The sequence below is a fragment of the Carya illinoinensis genome, chromosome 3 (assembly GCF_018687715.1).
Source record: "Carya illinoinensis cultivar Pawnee chromosome 3, C.illinoinensisPawnee_v1, whole genome shotgun sequence".
In the NCBI taxonomy this organism is placed as follows: Eukaryota; Viridiplantae; Streptophyta; class Magnoliopsida; order Fagales; family Juglandaceae; genus Carya; species Carya illinoinensis.
The window spans coordinates 50,863,242-50,886,736 of record NC_056754.1 but is presented as its reverse complement, the minus strand read 5'-3'; the positions used below and the strand labels follow the sequence as shown (position 1 = coordinate 50,886,736).

At 32.3% G+C, this 23,495-nt stretch overlaps 3 protein-coding genes across 3 annotated transcripts; all 3 read left to right on the top strand.

The window, feature by feature from the left end:
* Positions 1 to 3,678: 3,678 nt before the first annotated feature.
* Positions 3,679 to 8,356, top strand: LOC122304931 (the record flags this gene model as incomplete). Its single annotated transcript, XM_043117192.1, has 3 exons — positions 3,679 to 4,278; positions 5,372 to 6,616; positions 7,157 to 8,356. Coding segments are annotated over 3 exons (3,045 nt in total), but the record flags the coding sequence as incomplete, so codon positions are not given.
* A 7,359-nt stretch (positions 8,357 to 15,715) lies between these two features.
* Positions 15,716 to 18,276, top strand: LOC122305774 (protein LURP-one-related 5-like). Its single transcript, XM_043118324.1, has 2 exons — positions 15,716 to 16,029; positions 17,746 to 18,276. Exons 1-2 carry the CDS (start codon positions 15,796 to 15,798, stop codon positions 18,139 to 18,141), a joined length of 630 nt encoding a protein of 209 aa, XP_042974258.1. The 5' UTR covers positions 15,716 to 15,795; the 3' UTR covers positions 18,142 to 18,276.
* Positions 18,277 to 20,677: 2,401 nt separating this feature from the next.
* LOC122305154 lies at positions 20,678 to 23,103 on the top strand. Its single transcript, XM_043117488.1, has 4 exons — positions 20,678 to 21,331; positions 21,421 to 21,535; positions 21,654 to 21,768; positions 21,951 to 23,103. Exons 1-4 carry the CDS (start codon positions 21,231 to 21,233, stop codon positions 22,832 to 22,834), a joined length of 1,215 nt encoding a protein of 404 aa, XP_042973422.1. The 5' UTR covers positions 20,678 to 21,230; the 3' UTR covers positions 22,835 to 23,103.
* The last annotated feature ends 392 nt before the right edge of the window (positions 23,104 to 23,495 follow it).

Genomic DNA, 23,495 nt, shown 5'->3' with positions numbered 1-23,495 from the left:
AATTTATAAATTAATGAGACTTAATGTACTTTACATATCCATTAGTTATATCAATTGAAAAATTTATAAATTTAAAACTTTTATTATTTTTTATCAGATTTCTAAGAGTTTAATGAACAATCTTATTTATTTATAATCTTTACTTTTGAATTTAATTTTCCTCTCTAACACAAAATATTAGTGTAATTTCTCACATGTTTTGGCATGATTTCATTTTTCGCATTGCCTTGGAGCGATGATGGTTAGACATGATAGTGCAATATAGTGGCATTGGCACCTTTTTTTTTTTTTTTGTTTAAGCAATTAAACTTCATTAAAATAAAATTTGATACATGTTAGAGATGTTGGAGCTCCCCAACAAAATACTTCAAAACAAGAACCAAGTGCAAAAGTGGTTAAAAAATAAAAGAAAAAAAAAAAACGAGTTCTAAGATTTTAGTCTCTACCCAAGCTCTACAAACAAAGAACCATTTTAAAATATATTTTGAAGGTAAGTCATTGCTGGAAACAATATAAGTTGATGCATTGTAGTTAAAAGTCTTGAGTTATTTGTTGATGAGGTTTTTAATTTCTTTCATAAAATCACTGGTTAGGAAAAACAATAATCTGAATAAACTGGTATCGAAATGGTAAATATACAGCAGTAGAAAAGTCAACCCACACATCTGGAGTGACGCGTGAGAACCACGTGCCTGTGGAATGAAAGTGGGGTTAGGCCAATCTGAATGATCGGAGGGTGGGGAGTCCTCAAAGCAAAGCTGTTGGAGCACAATGGTGCGTAAAGACCAAGAGCGAAAACAAGCCACGCATAAGGATCACCTGTCGACATTTTGGGTGCAGTTTCGCATCATCCCAGTAGATTGGCGAGAGGGAAACATCATAGTGAGGTGTGTGTCGATTGTTCATGGTCGGAGTGCTACAGATGTAAGAAAATCATAATCAATAAGAAAACACTACTATAAAAATATATACACAAAAAAATAATAAAAAAGAAGAAGAAAAGAAAAAAAAATAGAGAGACAGGTGAAGCCAACACTCGCACCTTTCTCTTCGACAATGACAATTGGAAGGATTGGTTTTCGTTCTAAAGAGAAGATAAACCTTCCGTCTAAAAAGAGATGCAAGGAGAACGTTAGTGGCATTGGCACTTAATAATGGTAATGCAAGTTTTTTGGTTTCAGCGTTAGCTCGCTTAACAATTCACTTCTATTTTTCTCGACCATTTAATGATGAAGTTAAGGGGCTGAATTGATTATTACATTCTAGCTCCCTACACCTCTCCGGCCAACTTTTCTCCTCCTCTACACTCTTTCCGTGGCAATTGTGTTTGGATGGTTGACTTCTTTGTATTAGCAACTCATGAGCTATCTTAAGTACTATCATTAGCTATATTAGGAGTGAAAAAAGAAACTAGCAAATTGGACCGACCAAGTCAGTTTGGTCAAGTTCTAACCTGGTTCGATGCCGTACCAATTTCATTTTTTTTAAACTCGATTAAAATCAGATCGTTTCAATTTTCATTCTTTTAATACTAGACAGGACCAGATCAGTTCATATAAATATATATTTTTTATTCTTTTATATTATATAAACTATTTTTTATATTATATATAATTTTTACATCTAATATATATAATTATGTATAAAATAATATTGTATTATATGCTAAATAACTAATTTAAATAACATTAAATTTTAAAATCCTATATAAATAACTATATATTATCACTATAGTTTATAGTATTAGTAGTTATACTAATATAATATCACTATATATTATAATATACTATAATATATTACTATAGTCTGTAATACAATTATAATATATATTATAATATACATTATCACTATATTATTATATACTATAATATATATAGCATATTATATATACTATATATATAATATATTGAAAAAATAAGACCAAACAGGACTAGAATAGATAAAACTGGAAATATCGATTTAGGGATGTAACTGGTGCGGTATCAGTTATTCAAATCTCGAAACCAGTGTATACCAATTTAGTTTTAAAATATATTTAAAATTAGTCTGAACTGGACCGGCTACATCCCTAACTATATAAAACGTGTTTTGACTTCCTTATAATCCATTACATGTGGATATGACACAAGATAATTCACCTCCTAACCTATTTTTTTCTATAAAACCTAGCTTATTAAAAAATCGTGTCCCTTTTGAAAAACAATATGCTCTTATGAATCCTCCCATTTCTCCCTCACTTGTCTTTTTTTTCTGTTGAACTCAAGATTTCAAGTTTCATGTGATTATAAATTTACACATGGATTTTGATGATAACAAATGAATTCAAAGAATAAAGAAGTCTCAAGCTCAAGTTGTCTACATAATGGAGTCAAGCACATCAAGGAAACAAGCATGAGCAAGAAGGGAACAAGTTCACATTAAAATTATAGAGTAATGTTGTAAATCTCTTCAAAATTCGAAATTAGGATTAATGCTCAAAATTAATATTTTATCATAAAGCATTAAAATACATTTTCCACATGTGCATGAATATTTTTGAAAATTAAATTTGAAAATTTTGAAAGATGATTGATTGTCATCTTTTGCATGTGCATGCCTTGATTAAAGGGTTGAACTTTGAAAATATTAAAGATGATTGATTGTCATCTTTCACATGTGCATGTTTTATTTGAATATTTTCAAAAGTGATTGATGCTTTTTTAGACTTATACAAAAAGTAAAAGATTAGGTTTGAATTTTTTGAAAATGAAAGTGTGCTCATTTTGTCATATGCCAAAAGTAAAATATTAGGTTTGATTTTTTTGAAAAAGTGAATGATGTTGTCTTTGACAATTGAGAAAGAAGAACCTTTTATTTGAATTCTTTGAAAAAGTGAATGATGTTGTCTTTGACAATTGAAAAAGAAGAACCTTTTATTTGAATTTTTTGAAAAAGTGAATGATGTTGTCTTTGACATGTGAATCTTTTTAAATTTGAATATGAAGTCTCATATGCCTATAAATAGATCATTTGAGAGCTTCACATTCACAACACCAAGAGCATGCAACATTCATTCAAAGCTTTCATTCTCTCTTCTCTAAACATTGAGCCTTAATCCTTGTTCATTTTGAGAGATATAGCTTGCGCTGTATTGTTCTTATTTCACTCGTTGAGGAGTGTTTTCTGATAACCTACCCACTATCAGCTTTTGTATCAGAAAAAGGGTGTGTATAACCCTTGTGTGTGTAGAAAGTATTCTACACAGGGAATAGTTGAATCACCACGTGTAAGGTGATTGCAAGTGTAGAGGGTGTTCTACACGGATCCTTTGTAGCGGTATTGTTCAAAGGTGTAATAGGTTTCTATCTCCACCTGAAGGAGGTTGAATAGTGAATTTAGGAATCCTCAAGGGGTAGCTTGAGGCGAGGACGTAGGCAGTGGGGCCGAACCTCGTTAATATACTGAGTTTGCTTCTCTCTTACCCTTACTCTTTATATTTATTGTTATTTCATATTTTGTTTATATTTTATATATTTGATTTATAATTGTTATTTTTTTTAATACAACTCAATTCACCCCCCCTCTTGTGTTAGTCATCTGGGCAACAATTGGTATCAGAGCTAAGAGCTCTATTATAAGATTAACTATCTTTTGAGTTAAGATCTTATGGCTAACATTGCAGCTTCATTTGGTGAAGGTCAATCTAGTAGTCGGCCTCCACTCTTTTGTGGAGATAATTACTCATTCTGGAAAGTTAGAATGAGAATATTTCTTCAAGCTCAAGGTAGAGAAATATGGAAATGTATTGTAAATGGACCTTATATTCCAACAAAAGTGGTTGGTGGAGTAAAGGTCAAAAAGGAAGAAGAAGAGTTTGATCGTGAAGACGATAGACTTTATACTTTAAATTTAACTGCTATGAATTTATTATATAATGCTCTTAATGGAAATGAGTTTAATAGAATAATGAATTGCGCTACGGCAAAGGAAATTTGGGATAACTTGGAAGTAACTTATGAAGGAACTTCGCAAGTCAAGGAATCAAAAATTTATATTCTTACTCATGAATATGAAATGTTTAAGATGAATGATGATGAATCTATTTCTAGTATGCACACTCGTTTTACTAACATCATAAACAGCTTGACAGCTCTTGGCAAAGTTTATTCCAAGGTGGAGATAGTAAGAAAAATTCTCAACTCTTTACCAAAACGTTGGGAATCAAAAGTTACAGCGATTCTTGAAGCTAGAGACCTCAAGAAGCTCGAAGTCAATGAACTCATCGGGTCACTTATCACCCATGAGTACACATTGAAAAGAGGAGAAGAAGAAGGAAAGCCAAAGAAGAGCTTAGCACTTAAAGCTGTTCCTCATGAAAGTGAAAGTGATGAAGATGAGGAAAATGACGATAAAGATGAAGAAGTTGCGATGATAACAAGAAGAATTCAGAGGTTCTTGAAGAAAAATAGAACTCCTCCGAGGAAATCTTTCAAAAAGTTTTCCAAGAAAGATTCAGGTAAAAACGACACTTTAATTTGTTATAAATGCAATAAACCTGGTCATATCAAGCCAGATTGTCCTCTGCTAAAGAAAGATCGAAACAAGGGCAAGAAAGCAATGAAAGCTACATGGGATGATGATTCAAGTAGCTCAGATAGTGAAGCAAGCAATGAAGAATCAGCAAATCTTTGTCTTATGGCTAAAGATGACATTGAGGTAACAAATCTTGATAATATTGAAAATCCTTCATATGAAGAATTGCAAAATGTTTTAGAAGATATTTATGAGGAATTTGAAAAATTGGGTATCAAGTATACTGCTTTGAAAAAGAAAAATTCTTCTTTAACAAACGAAATTGAAATTTTAAGAAAAGAAAGTATCATTTTGAAAGATGAAAATCTTGAATTGAATAAGAAGAAAACCGATTTAGAAAATATTGTTGAAAACTTTACGAATGGAAAAAGAAATTTTGAAAAACTTCTTGGTAGTCAAAGATGTGTTTTTGACAAGGCAGGTTTGGGATATATGCCAAAACAAAAATACAAACCTTATAAAAATTTCTTTGATAATCATTCTACCTCAAAGACTAATATTCAAAATTCTTTTCATAAAAATAATTTTGTCAAAAAAGGATATTATTATAATCATTCAAGTTTTTCATATATGTCACATGCTATTTGTAATTTTTGTAATAGAAATGGTCATAATTATCATACTTGTCCTATTAGAAGAAATCATACAATGACTATTAGGGCCATATGGGTGCCTAAAAATCTTGTTTCTTCTAATACTAATAAATAAAGGACCCAAAGAACTTGGGTACCAAGAAAAATCATTTTAATTGTTTTTATAGGTATGCATGAAGTCATCCACAAGCAAAAATAAGTGGTTTTTAGATAGTGGATGTTCAAGACACATGACGGGAGACAAGACTAAGTTCTTTGATCTTAGATCTAAAGAAGAAGGACACGTGACATTTGGAGACAACTCGAAAGGGAAGATCGTGGGAATAGGTAAAATTGGTAATGAATCTTCTCTCATAATTGAAGATGTTCTACTTGTTGAAGGTTTAAAACATAATCTTTTAAGCATAAGTCAATTATGTGATAAAGGATTTACAGTTACTTTTAAAATGGATAAATGCATTATTTTAAATGATCATGATTGTAATATTTGTTTTATTGCTTTTAGAAACAATAATGTTTATACAATTGATTTTGAAGAAATTACCTCACAAGATGCTATTTGCTTGTCAGCTCAAAATGAAACTAGTTGGTTATGGCATAGAAGATTAGGTCATGCCAACATGGAACTTATTTCCAAACTTTCAAAAAATGATCTTGTGAGAGGTTTACCAAAAACATATTTTCTTAAAGACAAAATTTGTGATGCATGTCAATTTGGTAAACAAACAAAAACTTCTTTTAAAACTAAGAAACATATTTCCACTACTAGACCATTGCAACTGATACACATGGATCTTTTTGGACCAAATAGAGTTGCAAGTCTAGGAGGAAAATATTATGCATTTGTTATTGTTGATGATTTCTCTAGATATACTTGGGTCATCTTTCTTGCTCATAAAGATGAGGCACATAATGCCTTTACCAAGTTATGCAAGAGAATTCAAAATGAAAAGGGCTATACTATTTCAAGTATCCGAAGTGATAGGGGAAAAGAATTTGTTAATAAAAATATTGAAACATTTTGTGATGAAAACGGTTTTATTCATAATTTTTCTGCTCCTCGAACTCCTCAACAAAATGGGGTAGTAGAGAGGAAAAATAGATCTCTTCAAGAGATGGCAAGAACAATGCTCAATGAGAACAACTTGCCTAGTTATTTTTGGGCCGAAGCGGTAAGTACTGCATGTTATGTTATAAATAGAGTTATGTTAAGGTCTAAATTAGATAAAACCCCCTATGAGCTTTGGAATGAGAAAAAGCCCAACATTGGTTACTTTCATGTATTTGGATGCAAATGTTTTATTTTGAATGACAGAAATAATTTAGGCAAGTTTGATGCAAAATCTGATGAAGGTATTTTTCTCGGGTATTCTACTAATAGTAAAGCTTATAGAGTATTCAACAAAAAGACTTTAACTGTACAAGAATCTATGCATGTAGTATTTGATGAATCTAATTCTCCACTCTCCAAGAAATCTATTGATGAAGAAATAGAAGGTATAAATAACACAGAAAGTCTCAATCTCAACAAAGAGAAAGCAATAGAGGAAGTTCAACATGGAGCCATCAGGAAAGATCATCAAAATTTAATACAAGATGCAACCAAACAGTGGAAATTTGTGAAAGATCATCCAGTGGAACAAATTTTGGGAGAACCTTCACAAGGTGTAAGTACTCGATCATCTCTTAGAAATATTTGTAATCATACTGCTTTTCTATCTCAAATTGAACCCAAAAATATTGATGACGCACTTCTTGATGAATCTTGGATTCTAGCTATGCAAGAAGAGTTGAATCAATTTGAAAGAAATGATGTTTGGACACTTGTTCCTAGACCCAAAAATTATACTATTATTGCAACAAAATGGGTTTTTAGAAACAAGAAAGATGAGTCTGGAGTCATTACTAGAAATAAGGCTCGACTTGTAGCCCAAGGTTTTAATCAAGAAGAAGGAATCGATTATGATGAGACATATGCACCTGTCGCAAGATTAGAAGCTATTCGAATGCTACTTGCATATGCTTGTTATAAAGATTTCAAACTTTTTCAAATGGATGTTAAAAGTGCTTTCTTAAATGGTTTTATAAATGAAGAGGTATATGTTGAGCAACCTCCAGGTTTTGAAAATCATATTTCCCCAAATCATGTTTTCAAACTCACAAAAGCACTATATGGACTTAAACAAGCTCCTAGAGCTTGGTACGAGAGACTCAGTGGTTTCTTGATTGAAAAAGGTTTTTCAAGAGGAAAAATCGACACAACTCTTTTCATTAAATATGAAAATGATGATATTCTTTTGATTCAGATTTATGTTGATGATATAATATTCGGTGCTACTAATGAAAATATGTGTCAAGTTTTTGCTAAGACTATGCAGGAAGAATTTGAGATGAGCATGATGGGTGAACTTACATTCTTTCTCGGATTGCAAATTAAGCAAGCAAAAAGTTGGACATTCATCAATCAATCAAAATATATTAAGGAATTACTGAAGAAGTTTGGGATGGAAAATGCTAAGGAAATTGGAACACCAATGAGCCCATCAACTAAACTTGATAAAGATGAATCCGGTAAGCCAGTTGACTCGAAGATATATCGAGGTATGATTGGTAGCTTATTATATTTAACAGCCAGTAGACCAGATATTATGTTTAGTGTGTGCTTATGTGCACGTTTTCAATCATCTCCAAAAGAATCACATTTAATTGCAGTTAAGCGCATTCTTAGATATCTTAGTGGTACAATTAACCTAGGGTTATGGTACCCTAAGCACACATCTTTCGATCTAATCAGCTACACAGATGCAGATTATGCTGGCTGTAAAATAGATCGAAAAAGCACTAGTGGAGCATGCCATTTCTTAGGTCATGCATTAGTTTCCTGGTTTAGTAAAAAACAAAATTCTGTTGCACTATCTACTGCTGAGGCAGAATATGTTGCTGCGGGTAGTTGTTGTGCTCAAGTTCTCTACATGAAGCAACAACTTGAAGATTTTAAACTCATGTATAATCACATTCCAATCAAATGTGATAATACAAGTGCTATAAATCTTTCAAAGAACCCAATACAACATTCTAGAACTAAGCATATTGAAATAAGGTATCATTTTCTTCGAGATCATGTGCAAAAAGGTGATATAATGTTAGAGTTCACAAACACACACGATCAGTTAGCAGATATTTTCACAAAACCTTTACCAGAAGATAGATTATGTATGATCAGAAGAGAAATAGGTATGATGCATGCTATGAATATCTCTTAAAAGATAGACCAGAGTCAATAAAAATAGAGATAGATTTTTTTTAATACTTTTACATAAATTTGAGATTCTTAGCCTCATGTTTGAGACGCTCATTCTCTTCATACAATATCATGTCATTCTTATTCATGGGAACCGGCAAGCGGAATGAAGAATCTAATAAAGATTTCAACTGTTTATTCTTCTGCCGAATGATTCCTTCCCTTGTGTGAGACTCTTGAACAATTTGTTGAAGTACAACAATTTGTTCTTTGAGCTTTTCAACTTCGTGATTTTTGGCTTGTAGCCGCTGAGAAAAAGCCACAATAGAGGAAGAGTAGCGAGTCCCAAGACTCACCAAGTCATAAATAGCATCAGAATCTGACTTATTAGTCAGATTATTATTTTCTTGCTGCAACATGGCACCAATGGTAGCTGCAGAAAGAACAGGAGGTTGAGATGCAGAATGCCTCATGGATGGATCTAGAGAAATGTTAGAAGAATGAGCCATTGAGAAAAGAATAGAAGGCTTAAAACGAGAATGCTGAAGGAATGCAAATGAGTTATAGAGATGAGATGAAAACTTGATGCGGATTAGATGAACTTCAGGACTGATTTTATAGAGATAGCATAAAGAATAAGACAAACTATTTTCTCTTCAAATCTTATTTAGTCAAAAGAAATACAAGATATGCTGGACACACATTGTCAAAAGTTTTCTTACTAAGCCAGCGAGATTAACAGTAGATTGTCCCTATTTTTCTAGTAAACGATGAACCTCTGCTGTTATCTGCCGATGTTGACCTTGTATCTGAACCCTTTCTCGTTCCAGCTCTTCTATTCGTGGTTGCAGATCATGAGCATACCAATCTGCAAATTTTTTCAACTCTTGGTTTTCTTGCTTTAACCTTTTATTCTCACTATCCTTATTAGCAAGCTTCTGTCGTAACTCAGATATTTGCATGTTAAGATGATCAATCTCACTCACCCTCGCCATTAACCTTCGAGACATGATCGTAACAGAGGCGGCATATTGATTACTGAGCATTCTTGATTCTGCAATAATCTCAGAATCAGCCTTACTAGAAAAACGGTTCACTGCTCCTATCATGGTATTGACGGCCTCAGGAGAGAAGATTGATGATTGATGCGTCAAGGGTTCCTGATTCAAGTCTGGAACATTAGTGGAAGAGAATTGCTCAGCCATTCTATCGTTGTGGAAAAACAGAACTCAGGTCAAGAAGTGATTATTTTTTTGGCATCCGATAGATGAAAATGATCATTTTTTTATAGAAACTCGGAGCCTTCAATCCCGTTTGTCAACAACATCAGGCGATTGTTTAAATCTTCAGCCGTATTAAATTCATAGAGTTAGGCCTCGAGGCTTTGCAGCACTTGTCGGGTCACGGACGGCTCCATTTTTCAACTATCTACAGTGACTATTAAACGCATCGTTTTCTTCAGTCCATTTTCTTGTTGCGGATCCTTTTTAATGATGCCAAAAGGGGGAGAAGTGTTAGACTAGAACATTAACATTGTTTAAATTGCTAAACTTGTTATATATGCTTGGAATTATATTTATACTTTTGCTTGAAAAACTAACGCATATTTTCAGGGGGAGCTTAAGTATTAATATAGGTTTCAAGTTCTATCAAATATTTGTCATCATCAAAAAGGGGGAGATTGTTGAACTCAAGATTTCAAGTTTCATGTGATTATAAATCTACACATGGATTTTGATGATAACAAATGAATTCAAAGAATAAAGAAGTCTCAAGCTCAAGTTGTCTACATAATGGAGTCAAGCACATCAAGGAAACAAGCATGAGCAAGAAGGGAACAAGTTCACATTAAAATTATAGAGTAATGTTGTAAATCTCTTCAAAATTCGAAATTAGGATTAATGCTCAAAATTAATATTTTATCATAAAGCATTAAAATACATTTTCCACATGTGCATGAATATTTTTGAAAATTAAATTTGAAAATTTTGAAAGATGATTGATTGTCATCTTTTGCATGTGCATGCCTTGATTAAAGGGTTGAACTTTGAAAATATTAAAGATGATTGATTGTCATCTTTCACATGTGCATGTTTTATTTGAATATTTTCAAAAGTGATTGATGCTTTTTTAGACTTATACAAAAAGTAAAAGATTAGGTTTGAATTTTTTGAAAATGAAAGTGTGCTCATTTTGTCATATGCCAAAAGTAAAATATTAGGTTTGATTTTTTTGAAAAAGTGAATGATGTTGTCTTTGACAATTGAGAAAGAAGAACCTTTTATTTGAATTCTTTGAAAAAGTGAATGATGTTGTCTTTGACAATTGAAAAAGAAGAACCTTTTATTTGAATTTTTTGAAAAAGTGAATGATGTTGTCTTTGACATGTGAATCTTTTTAAATTTGAATATGAAGTCTCATATGCCTATAAATAGATCATTTGAGAGCTTCACATTCACAACACCAAGAGCATACAACATTCATTCAAAGCTTTCATTCTCTCTTCTCTAAACATTGAGCCTTAATCCTTGTTCATTTTGAGAGATATAGCTTGCGCTGTATTGTTCTTATTTCACTCGTTGAGGAGTGTTTTCTGATAACCTACCCACTATCAGCTTTTGTATCAGAAAAAGGGTGTGTATAACCCTTGTGTGTGTAGAAAGTATTCTACACAGGGAATAGTTGAATCACCACGTGTAAGGTGATTGCAAGTGTAGAGGGTGTTCTACACGGATCCTTTGTAGCGGTATTGTTCAAAGGTGTAATAGGTTTCTATCTCCACCTTAAGGAGGTTGAATAGTGAATTTAGGAATCCTCAAGGGGTAGCTTGAGGCGAGGACGTAGGCAGTGGGGCCGAACCTCGTTAATATACTGAGTTTGCTTCTCTCTTACCCTTACTCTTTATATTTATTGTTATTTCATATTTTGTTTATATTTTATATATTTGATTTATAATTGTTATTTTTTTTAATACAACTCAATTCACCCCCCCTCTTGTGTTAGTCATCTGGGCAACATTTTCTATTTCCTTTAATTTAGAGTAATGTTAAATACAATTTTAGAATATACAAATTCTGCATATTTTCTTTGAAAAAAATGAGATTTACTATTAAAAAAATTATTTTTTCATATTAATTCTAGATTTACTCATTTTTTAAAGTGAATATACGGAATTTACATATCTTAAAACTGTAAATATTATTATTTTTTCAATTTATTATTATATTCTTCGTACATTTCAATGACTAGATATGTGACTTTTAAATTATATATAATTATATATGTCCGTCCACTCTTATTTTTACTTTTCATTCACTCGTCATTCAAAACGCACCGATGAATACAAAATAAATACAATTTTTTTTTTCCTTCAAAATGTATGACATATTTTCTTCGACTTTACCACTTATTTCTCTTTTATCCGTTCTCATTACACTTATGACGACTTTTTATTATCGACTTCACCACCGACTACCGAGTTGATTATACAATATTTTACACAAAATAAATATTTTCTTCTCACATGGGCTTTAAACTAGAGGCCCACTTTACATTTCGTTAGAGTGACATAGGCCCAAAAGTTAGCAAAGAAGGACAGTGGCTAAAGTAAAATTCTCGACCGGGGACGGAAGTGCCAACCCATCTTAGCCTTGGTTTAACATCTTTTAAAATAAATGACAGGATGCAAAATGTGGAGACATGAAAGCTACAAAAAAGCCACCACCCTATGATATCGAGTATAATTTTTTACACGATACGTGCTAGATTGTTTATTCAAGCTGGATTTTTTTTCAGGCAGTCTGGAACCTGTTATCGGATAACCGAATTTCAATTATATTATAATTTCTAGCCCAGATCAAACTTGGGACAAAATCCTCATTTCAAAACTCAAACATACTCGATCCCGCCAGGTATAATATTTGAATCCTAGGTTTATATAGATTAAAAAAAAAAAAAAAAACCTCAGCTTTAAGTATAAAAACATATTGCATTTTGTTTTTACATGCATTTTGATTTAGTTGAAAAGGTAATTAGTTGTTTATAATTTTATTTATTTTTGACATAAAATTTAGTTTTCTATTTTAATATATCTTTATTAGTATAGAAAATTTTCAATGCATTGGTATTATAGTTTTCAACATGACTTCTTGGAAAAACTTTAGTAAAATATAGGCTTTTATATATAAAAAGAATTATACTTTTCAACAACATTTTTTATTAAAAAAAATTAATAACATATAGACTTTTGTAAAAAAAAATAATAATAATAAGAATAATAATAATAATAAATAAATAAATAAATAAATAAATAAATAAAAACTAGTATAGCCTGGAATCCAAATTTCCAGGTTTCAAAATATTCGATTTCAAATCGAGTTCCGGGTCTAGTTTGAGACCCAAGTTCTGAGTTGAGTATACGCAGTACCTGAATCAAAATCCGGGTGAACAATCCTACATATATGTCTGAACCATTTGATATAAGTCACTTCTCTTATCCTAAAGGAGATGAGATATTTGGAGAATGAGATGATATGAAAATTTTGTGAATAGTTGTAAGATAGTTTGTAAATAATAGTTAGATAATTTGAATTAAATATTTATTGGGTTTTGGAAAAAGATAAAGAGAACAAAATAAATAAAAATATTATAAAGTTAAAACGTTGTTAGAATATAATTTTTTAATATAATTTTTGTTTTGAGATTTGAAAAAGTTTAATTATTTTTTATTTAAAAATTTGAAAAAATTGTAATAATTAGTTTAAAAGTGTTTGTGTTTGAATGATATTTGAAAAAAAAAAAAAGATGGAATAAGATGAGATGAAATGAAATTAAAAATTAAAATTTTTCCAAACAACTCCTTAAAATAAATTGGATAGATATATAAAATATTTATGAGACCATAAATAAATGTTGTGGGAGTTACTTCAGTCTCTACAGAAGTAGAAACTTGGTGTTTACATTTGTAAGGCAACAAACATAATGCTACAAATTTAAGTAGGAAAAAATAACGAGATCATACCAACCCACACTGCATCCGACATATGGCTTTTAATTAATTTTTAAGCAAGCAAGATCATTCGTCAAAGATCCAAAAAGAATGGCCAGCTATAGCAGTTCTCAAAGAGATATCCCAAATTTTAGCTATAAAAAGAATAAAAATTATAATCAACAGCCATACACTCCGAGAAAAAAAATAAAAAAAATGAAAAATAGAAATCTACATCAACAGATATGCGATATAACACTGCTAAGCAGAAGAAAAACTCTATAAAGAAAAAGGATAACCATGTTGATAAGAAAAGACATACATTATTGGCAAGTACTCTATTCCTTCATCTCACATCACTAAGCATTCATGTAACCTTACGATGACATGTAACATCACTTACTATTCAACTTAATTTTATTATTTTTTTGTTCACATTTAAAATAATTATGGTTAAAGTAACCATCGTTATTTAAAATATATTATATAAGTAAATTTGATTAAGGATGAAAATATTTAAAATAAAGAATAATTTTATTTTTCTAAAACATGCACCTATATATTTTTAATTTTACCTATAAAAGAAATATCATGTCTCATTTTGGAAAAATGTGTGTATATATCGTTATATTATACTGTGATAAAAGAAGTCGATTATAAATAGAATTATGAAGAAAAGAAATTAAAACAAATCAAGGCATATTTTTGTGAGATTTTTTTATAATTAAAGTATTTATCGTGTGTGTGTATATATATATATATATATATGACAACTTTATGACTATATATGTGTTTAGCTTTTTGTATCAGTGACAACTGCAAGCACCTAATTAGGAGAGACATCAACTGGATACATCAACAATAATTCTAGCAACAATGCATCCTTTTATTTGTTGGCATGCTAATTTTCTCAGCGACCCACCACCACCGCTGTAATTTTTCTTAGGGCTTTGTTACATATAGTCGGTAAATGCAGTCGGCGTATAGTCAGTTGTACGGAATAAATAAAAAAAATTATAAAATTTTCTTTTTATATTCAGGGAGATCTACATGAATAAAAAAAAAATTTTTTTTATTCATGTAGGTCCCGTATTAATTCAATTTTTTACAGTCGACTGCATCTGCCGACTGCAAAAAGTATTTCTCTTTTTCTCACCCTTAAGAAATATAAGATAATTAATATTAAAAAGCACAGTCTATATTGTCAAAAATAAAAAAAGGGGATAGCATTTATTATCATAGTCTCAAAAATCACTAGATAGAGTTCTCGAACCTTATTCGAGGGTTGTCTGTAGCTTTTTTTGTCTAGGCAGGTTTAGAGAGTGAGATAAGATGAAAATTTTGTGAATAAAATAGTTTGAATTGAGTATTTTTTAGAATTTGGAAAGTGAGAGAAAAAAATGAATAAAAAATATTATAAAACTCAAATATTCTAATAATATAGTTTTATAATATTATTTTTATTTGGAGATTTAAAAAAGTTAGAATTGTTTTTTATTTTTTATTTAAAAGTTTAAAAAAATTGTAATGATTAATTTTACAATTTTGTATTGAATTATGTTTAAAAACAAGATGAAACATCTCATGCCCCATACATACCCTAAGTCATCCATTTTCGGTTTTCAACGGATAGATCAATGCTAATATGATCACATACAAATATAAAAACCATATTTGATTACCATCTTCTACTCATTTTTATTTAGGGAAAAAAATGTTCCTTTGATCACTCTATAGATATTACAAGAAAAATGAGCATTTGTGACAAAATATTTGTGACGAAAATAGATTCATTTTAATAAAAAATAATTATTTTTGCAAGAAATATTTGGGTACAAATAAGTAATTTTCTCATAGAGACAATAAAGTTAATTGAATAGGAAATTCAAAATTAGATGTATATATGATCGCGATGAATATATAAACGATAGATCACCATTGTATTTTGCCATGCACAAATGATTACAACACCGATCACGTACACTTAAATCTTGTGTCAAGTATTGACCCTTTAGATAGACGATATATTTCCTTTATATATAAATTGTTATTGAAATATATTCTTTGTCTAGAAACTCAATGAAAATATAAATTAATGGTACCCAAACTGGCCTACTTATCTCATTATATATATATATATATATATATGTCAAATCCAATGTATAGTAGCATTATGTATGGAAACTATACATGAACTGAATGATTTGCATTCATGACCTCCAACTCGCGAGGCATCTCAGAAAAAGACATATAGATAGCGAAGGAAAAAAGGGCATAACTCCCATGCGTTCATTTAAATGGCATAAATTACCCACTTGGGATGATTATGCAATCTGCATATTTCCATCGATTTTGTATACTATTGGTTTGCTGTTCTAAAATCTTAAAGTTTTTGGGTGGCAATGAATATAGACAAGGTTGTCATGATCGTGGATGAGAAATTCTGCTTCCTTGAAGAGACCCTTCTTACAGTCCGGAAGACCTCCGTCTTCTTCCCTGGTGACGGTTTCATCGTGTATGATCCACAAGGGATGCTTCTGTTCCGGTTTGACTCGTACGGCCCCGATTCCAAACCCAAAGACGAGCTCGTTCTCATGGATTCCTCCGGAAAATGCCTCCTTACTCTTCTTCGAAAGGTTTATGATATAACTATGTCACATCCTGCTTTAGCCACTTTAAAATTGAGTTTTTTTTTTCTTTTAATTTCAATATAATTTTATGATATTAATTGAGTTTTTTTTTTCCTTTCAAATTGAGTTAACCATTTAAGAAATTGATATAGATCTCTAGAGTATTCAGTATATGACTAGTGCATTTTTTTTATGAAAGAATAAACGTCATTTTTTAAGTTAGACTTAAAACTATATGTGCTTGTAGATTCTTGATGGATAATTGTCATATCTTTCAATCTTTATACTAAAAAGGACCCTACTAGATCCACAGAGAAAAGCTATCGAAGATAGCTACCTTTTTTTTTTTTTTTTTTTTTTTTTAATATTGGTGTTTTTTTTTGGTACATTTTTTAATATCTTTATATATTTTTTTATAACAATTCATAATATTATTTAAAAATATTTTCTAAATCACTAAATTAAAAAAGGCGGAATCAATAGCCACCATCGATGACTTTTCTACGTGGGATAAGCATTATCCTACTAAAAATATATGTGCATGTTAGATATATGCTTGAAGGATAATTGTCATATCTTTCAATCTTTTTACTAATTTACATAGTAGCTTTCTTACTTTTTAAACATAATAATTTTTTTAAAAAAATAATACACAAACCCATCAAATTGTATTGTATAATATTTTTTTAAAAAGAAACTACAACTTACCCTCTCTTATTTTAATTTCCTCAATTTGCACATCTCCAATAAAAAGTCAATCAGCCCTTCTTATATATGAGAAAGCAATAAAACGTGCCTTGTTATCCTAAATTAATATTGTTTATTGATTATATCTAGTCCTAAATTTTACAATATACTCAACAATACTAAAGAATAAAATATTTAAATGTCAATCTAAATAAAGATCATGAACTTATGTTTTGTGATGGGATATAATTTTAAAATGAATCACAAAAATCATTAAGATAATTAGTTAATTGTTATAAGATTTATGATAAGTGCTACAACTACAAAGAGATCCATAAAAATAAACTCACAAATTAATATAATTCAAATAATACGTTAATTAGATCTATTTTGCATTAAAAATAGTTTTACAATCTAATATACCACATCAGTTTATGAGTTTCCTCTTATACTATCTTTCCACATTAGTTTATGAGTTTCCTCTTATATTATCTTTTCGTGACTAAAGTATTTCTCAAGATTTATTTATAGAGTACTGCTACATCCATAAAAGAATCACACAAAAATAATTTTACAAACTGATGTAATTTCATCTGATCTGTTAGATCTATTTTACAATAAAAGTAATTTTATAATTTAACGAACTATATTATATCACATCAATTTGTGAAATTACTTTTATATAATTCAGTTGTGATTAAAGTATTTTCTTTATTTATAATAGAATAAGTACTAGTACTATTCTTTCGGATTGGGGTTCTTTACTTGTATCTATATCGAATGTAGGTCATATTCGAAGACTGGTGTGATAAATGTGTAGAGTCCACATCTCGGTTGGTCCCATAAAGACATTATTAAATACTATAGACTCCACGTGATCTTGTTTCCTTATTTAGATCATTTGAGTATCCAGTTTAGATAATAATCATGCATTTATCTTTATTTATCAGACTTATAAATTTAAATGTACTACACATTGTCACATTCTAATACCAAGTGAATAATGAAAGAAAGGGTGTTGGTGTTGTGGAATAGAAGCCGAGTCTTTATCAAAGGTGGGAAGGGTACAGAGGAGACAAAGCAGATAATCAAAACTCGATTTTTAGTGTATCTAGATCATCCATAATTGGACGGTCTAGATTGATGATAGAGGTTCATGGTGATGTTTCAGAGGAGTACCAAATCGAAGGCTCTTACCCACGTCGATGTTGTACAGTTTACAAGACTTGTGTGGAGAACGCATCAAGAAAAATATTACCTGTGGCTCGGATCAAACGAAAAGTGGACCCCTCAACATGTGTGATGCTTGGGAAGGATGTTTTCTTGCTGTGTCTTGAGCCAGGGTTTGATAGTGCTTTCGCCATGGGATTGGTGCTGATTCTTGACCAAATGTATGGTGATGATGCAAAGCAGGCTGGAACTATTCCTTAAGAGGATTCATCTTAATTATGATGAAACTTAATTAGATTGTGTACTTTATACTTGAATCATTTTACATTATAACAAATACGAGTATTTGTGACAAATTATTTACGATGAAAATGATTATATGCGATGACAATATTTATTTTTACACGAAATAACTGGTCACAAATAAACAATTTTAACTTTTCTTATAACAAATTAGCAATTTTCTTCACCTCAAAATCTTGTTTTTTCTTCTCTCTTATTTCATGATTGCAGGTGCTATGGAGAAAGAGCATTGAAGAGGATATATATGTATATACGTCATCATTTATTAATGTATAAAATACAAGTTTCACCTCTCAACTAATGAGGATTTTATATTTTACATCCAAAACTACTTACATTAGTATATTCCACATCTAAACTACAAAAAGTCTGCAGTGTCTACCCGTTTTTAGGATCTTACAATTGAGATCTTTTTATTGGTCTAATATTGCCCAAATATTTAATGAAGAGAAATATTCTAATCACAAAGAGATTTTATAAAAGTAGATTCACAAACTGACGTAGATTGATATGGTATATTAGATTATAAAACTACTTTATTATAAAATAGATTTAACGTATAATATGAAATTATTTCAGTTTATAAATTTATTTTTATAAGATGTTTTGTGTGTATAAAAACAAAACGTGTATTGCTATTTGTATAATTCTTGTGACGCAAACGTCCCTTTAAAACAAAAGCAAAATAAATAAGAGAATAAAACTATTAAAAAGACACAGACCATCACCAACACGTATATATACGGAGTATAAAAGTAGTGGCAAATTGCTCAATATACTTTTATCTCTCTATCACATCACATGGAAGAACATGAGAATTCCATATATGCCTTTTTATAACTCCATAATCCATGAGATACAAAAGAGAGCAAGTAAAATACCAAAGGAGGCCAACTCAACCCACACAACATTTCCATCTGATATATAGTTGTTGCAGATGGAATGAAAGTCGACCTAACAATGTGTCGGTAAAGTAAGTTTTTGTAAAGTCTCCATCAATATGTATGTGAGACCATGTGAGGAGTCCTGTATCATTCCTATAGGATTAGTTTGAGACAGGAAAAAAGGTATTAAAATTACCCTGAAAATATGGTCGGAAAGCTTCAGCACAAGGCCAATTCACTTGACATGGTGGTCGGCTTTTTGCATGGGAACTGTACAAGATTGTCGGAGGAGGACAAGATTGAGTTATGGGTAAGTGACAGTCCTTGAATGGAGCCAGTAAAATACAAATAATTTTGATCACTCATGTTGGTACGACAGTCTATTCTTTTTGAATGAAGTTAATTGGTACGAAATCTTTTCCTTTTAGAATGAAGGCTAATTGATGTCGATGGGAGGGGGAACGTTGGATTAAAAGAAAAAACATTTTAAATAATAATGCTGATAATTGTGTCCTTTTCATTATTTTTTTATAGGCCGCCGCTTTCTTTATTTTGCTCAACCCCCGACCAAAACAAACACTGAAATAAATGAAAATTAATTTGAAGAGTAGGGATTTGGATCCAAATTCTCTAATGAGGTGTCTCTGAAACATTATTGATATTTTTAAATAGCTGCACTTCAATCGATTTTCATGATCTTGCAGCACTATTAATTCATCTTATCCCAAAAGATACCCACTTTGACGGATAAGGTTGAGGGATCCTTTTAATATCCCCAAGTCCAATCGGGAATTAGATAACACCAATTACATAATCAACTTCTAACTACTTCAGTTACTTGGAATGTCAATAGAACTCGAATTCAAATTGCTTGTTTTAGCTATTTCAGGAGCACATTTCCTGAATCCCTCTCTAGTCACAACCATTGTCTCCCTAATTACATTCATGCGAATCATGCCTCCAAAAAGATTGCATAAGTGACCAGTCATAGTTCTAGAGCATCCTTTCATGACTTTCTAGATTGTATAACTTTAAACTGAGCTAAAATTGAACACAATTCAGAAAAATCTGAGCACACTAACTGCTTGCAGTTGAAGCTGAGATGGTCACCGGTTGGGTCCGTTTGGATTAGTGTGTAGAAAAAACGCAGTGATAGGCTGATAGCATATGTATCAGTGAGGGACTTCTTTAGGAGGAGGGCCAGAAGTGTTTCCTCTGGGGTAAGTAGGGTCAGATGTTGGACTGCCAAAATTTGCAGAAAGAGGTTAAGGGGTTGTATCAGTGAAGCCATTTTCAAAGAGTGGACAAGACATGAGTGAGTGGGGGGGAAGACCCGTGTATTGTCAGGGCCGTATCAAAGACAGTGAGAGTGTGCTATTAGGCCATCGTCACGCATAGTTGGGGCTGCAAAAAGGTTTCCCAGTGTGTTTTATCGAAGAATCCACCCAGCCTGCAAAAAAAAAAGGATTCATTTTTGTTACATTGCATTGCATATATGTAATTTTACTTTTTTTTTTTCAATGATCCAATCATTTAAAAAATACAAAATAATGCTTAATTTGCTACGGAAAGTTTTTGTAAAATGAGTCAAAGAACAGCAGCACTGGGGGAGAGGGGACTATTAGCAGGGTAGGAAGGAGGGAGAGAGAGAAAAACAAACTTCTTTTTCATTGCAATAACATAGTAAAGTGAATAAAATGCAGGAAAGGTTGGGTAAATGGGATGGGTGCAGACTCCAGAGGGAAGAAAAGAAAATAAATAAGAAAGACAAAAGGTGATGGTTTAGGAGGGAGATTTTAGAGATGGAGTAGGCCTGTAGTACTTTTTGATACCCACCTCTTTAACTCTCCTTTTCACAAGAGGTGACCCCCGTACACCTAAGAAAAGATTGAACATCAAAGTGTGGTAAAGTTTCTTAATTATTGGAGAAGACAACAGAAAATGGTGAAAGTGCACAAGCAGCACAACTGTCCCGCCCAGCTAAACTGTCCCATTGCAACTTGGCAGATGGAAGTGCACAAGGAACGCAGAAGTAGAGTTAACCCGGCAACCCCCACGTAGAGCCCTACGCCTCCTTCCCCACCGATAAAGCGCCTTTCTTTCTCTTTGTCACTCTCTCTACCATCTCGCTGTGGTCAGACTGAGTCGCTGCTGCTATTGAGGATGCCGCGGCCGGGCCCTAGACCTTATGAGTGTGTTAGGAGAGCTTGGCACAGCGACAGACACCAACCCATGAGAGGTTCTATTATTCAACAGATTTTCAGGTTCTGGGTCTTCTCTATTTCGATCAATCTCTCGCTCTTTGATGCTGTACATGTGTTTTTAACTCGGTGCCCACCACATGTTTGATTAGGGTCGTCAATGAGTCTCACAGCGCTGCAACTAAAAAGAACAAAGAATGGCAAGAGAAGCTTCCTATTGTTGTCCTGAAAGCAGAGGAAATCATGTACTCCAAAGCAAACTCCGAGGTCTATCTTCTTCGTTTTGCTTAGAGATCATTTGATCTTTTCCTGTGTGCGTGCGCATGTTTAGAAATCTAGATTTTGTGCTTTGTACTGATGTTGCGTACGTACTTTCATTGCCTAGGCTGAGTATATGAATCTTGAAACACTATGGGACAGAGTAAATGATGCCGTTAACACTATCATTCGGAAAGACGAGAACACCGAAACCGGTGAGCTATTGCCGCCATGTATAGAAGGTACTGATTTATTGTTCTACATCATTTTATTCTGGAAACAAGTTGCAATGATGTTTTTTTCTCTGCGAAAAGAATATTAGATCAAGCTCAGTTATTTGCATTGAGAAGTAGTTCAAACTGGAATTTAATTCAGTTTGTAATTTGTATTTGCTTCCTTTTATTCTTCCTCCTATGTTGTTCAGCTGCCCTTAACTTGGGTTGCATTCCTGTGAGGGCTTCGAGAAGCCAACGGCTCAGTAATCCTAGGAGTTACCTCACCCCGAGAGCACAAGAACCCGCCTCTGCACCTGCTATAATTTTAGATAAAACTAGTTGTGAACAACGCCCATTGTCGCCATTTCACTCTGGAAATCCGTTACACCTTGCAAAAACCACCACCAGGAATCCTGCTTGTCTGATTTCAGAATCCAACAGCCAGATCAATCCAAATCCTAACCTCACTGCCCCTTGCAACTACCCTCTCTCGGTAGAGAACATTCTTGCCGTCCCTAACCCGTTGATAATGGAAAGAAACACCCTACTGAGCTTGGGTACAGTGTATCCATTGTATTATGGAACTCGCTATCCAAATGGAGGGTCCCAATTAGGCTCCCAGATACCAGAAAAACCACATTCTAAGCCTATATATATTGGCAAACCGATTCTTGCGGCAACGGGAGAGTCTGCTGAAAGGGGTGTCTTCCAGAACCCGTTCTCCTTTAAGAATACTAAAAATGCTTCAAATAGATTAATGCAAGTGAATGTCCTGGACACCCAAGAGAAGCCACAAGAGAGAGAATGCGATTTGTCTTTGAGGTTGGGTCTAGTTTCAGAGTCATGTACGGGCATTGAAAAGAGTTCAGCATGTGAAGTGGAAGATGTTGGTTCGACCTGTTCTCAAGAGGGGGGAAAGTTCAGTGATTTGTCTCCACATACAAAAAAGGAGTTCAGTTTTTTTCCAAGGAGGGTTGCTTGTGATCCCGATGACTCCACTTCAAGAAAGTGGAATACAGAGAGTGAAGGTCAGAATATGGAGACAACAAATAGGAAGCGCAAGGCACCTTCTGGTTATAATGATGACGGGTAATTTTACTGGCAAATAGAGCTCCCATCCAAGTGGTCTCCTGGTCATATTAAAAGGCAAGGTTTGTAGACAATCTTTCACTTTTGTATTGCATATGCTTTGACATACAAGATGCCCTGGGATATGTTGTTATTTCCGTTTTCTGACCTCCAAATCTCTGTTGCTCTCATTGTAAAATTTTAGAAACAGATGGTAGGAAGTTGCAGTGGTGTAAAATGTGAATGGGAAAGAAAACCTTGGTTTGATTTAATCCAAGTGGTTAAATGACTAAATGAGAGAATAGTATAGCTTGTAGTTTTAAGGCATTGCATCCTGCAACATCTAGCAGATATTATTGCGACTAATTTAGTTTACACTGCAAGTTTACTCCATTCATTGAATAAAATAGTTGATTTCTAGATAAATTGATACACTGATTTGAGGGAAACAAAAAATAAATGATGTGGGCAGAAGATATGAAATATAAGACTCGAAAGAAATGGACTCGGTATACACTTGTGTACCTGCACATGAATGGCTTGTGTTCATTGTGGCAATGGCGCAGGTCTTATATGCATTATCTTTCCTTTTATTTAACTGATGAATAAAACAAATTGGAACGAGTCTTTCTAATTCATATGATCTATTTTGAATTATTTGGAAAGCTTCTGTGGGTAAATATCCC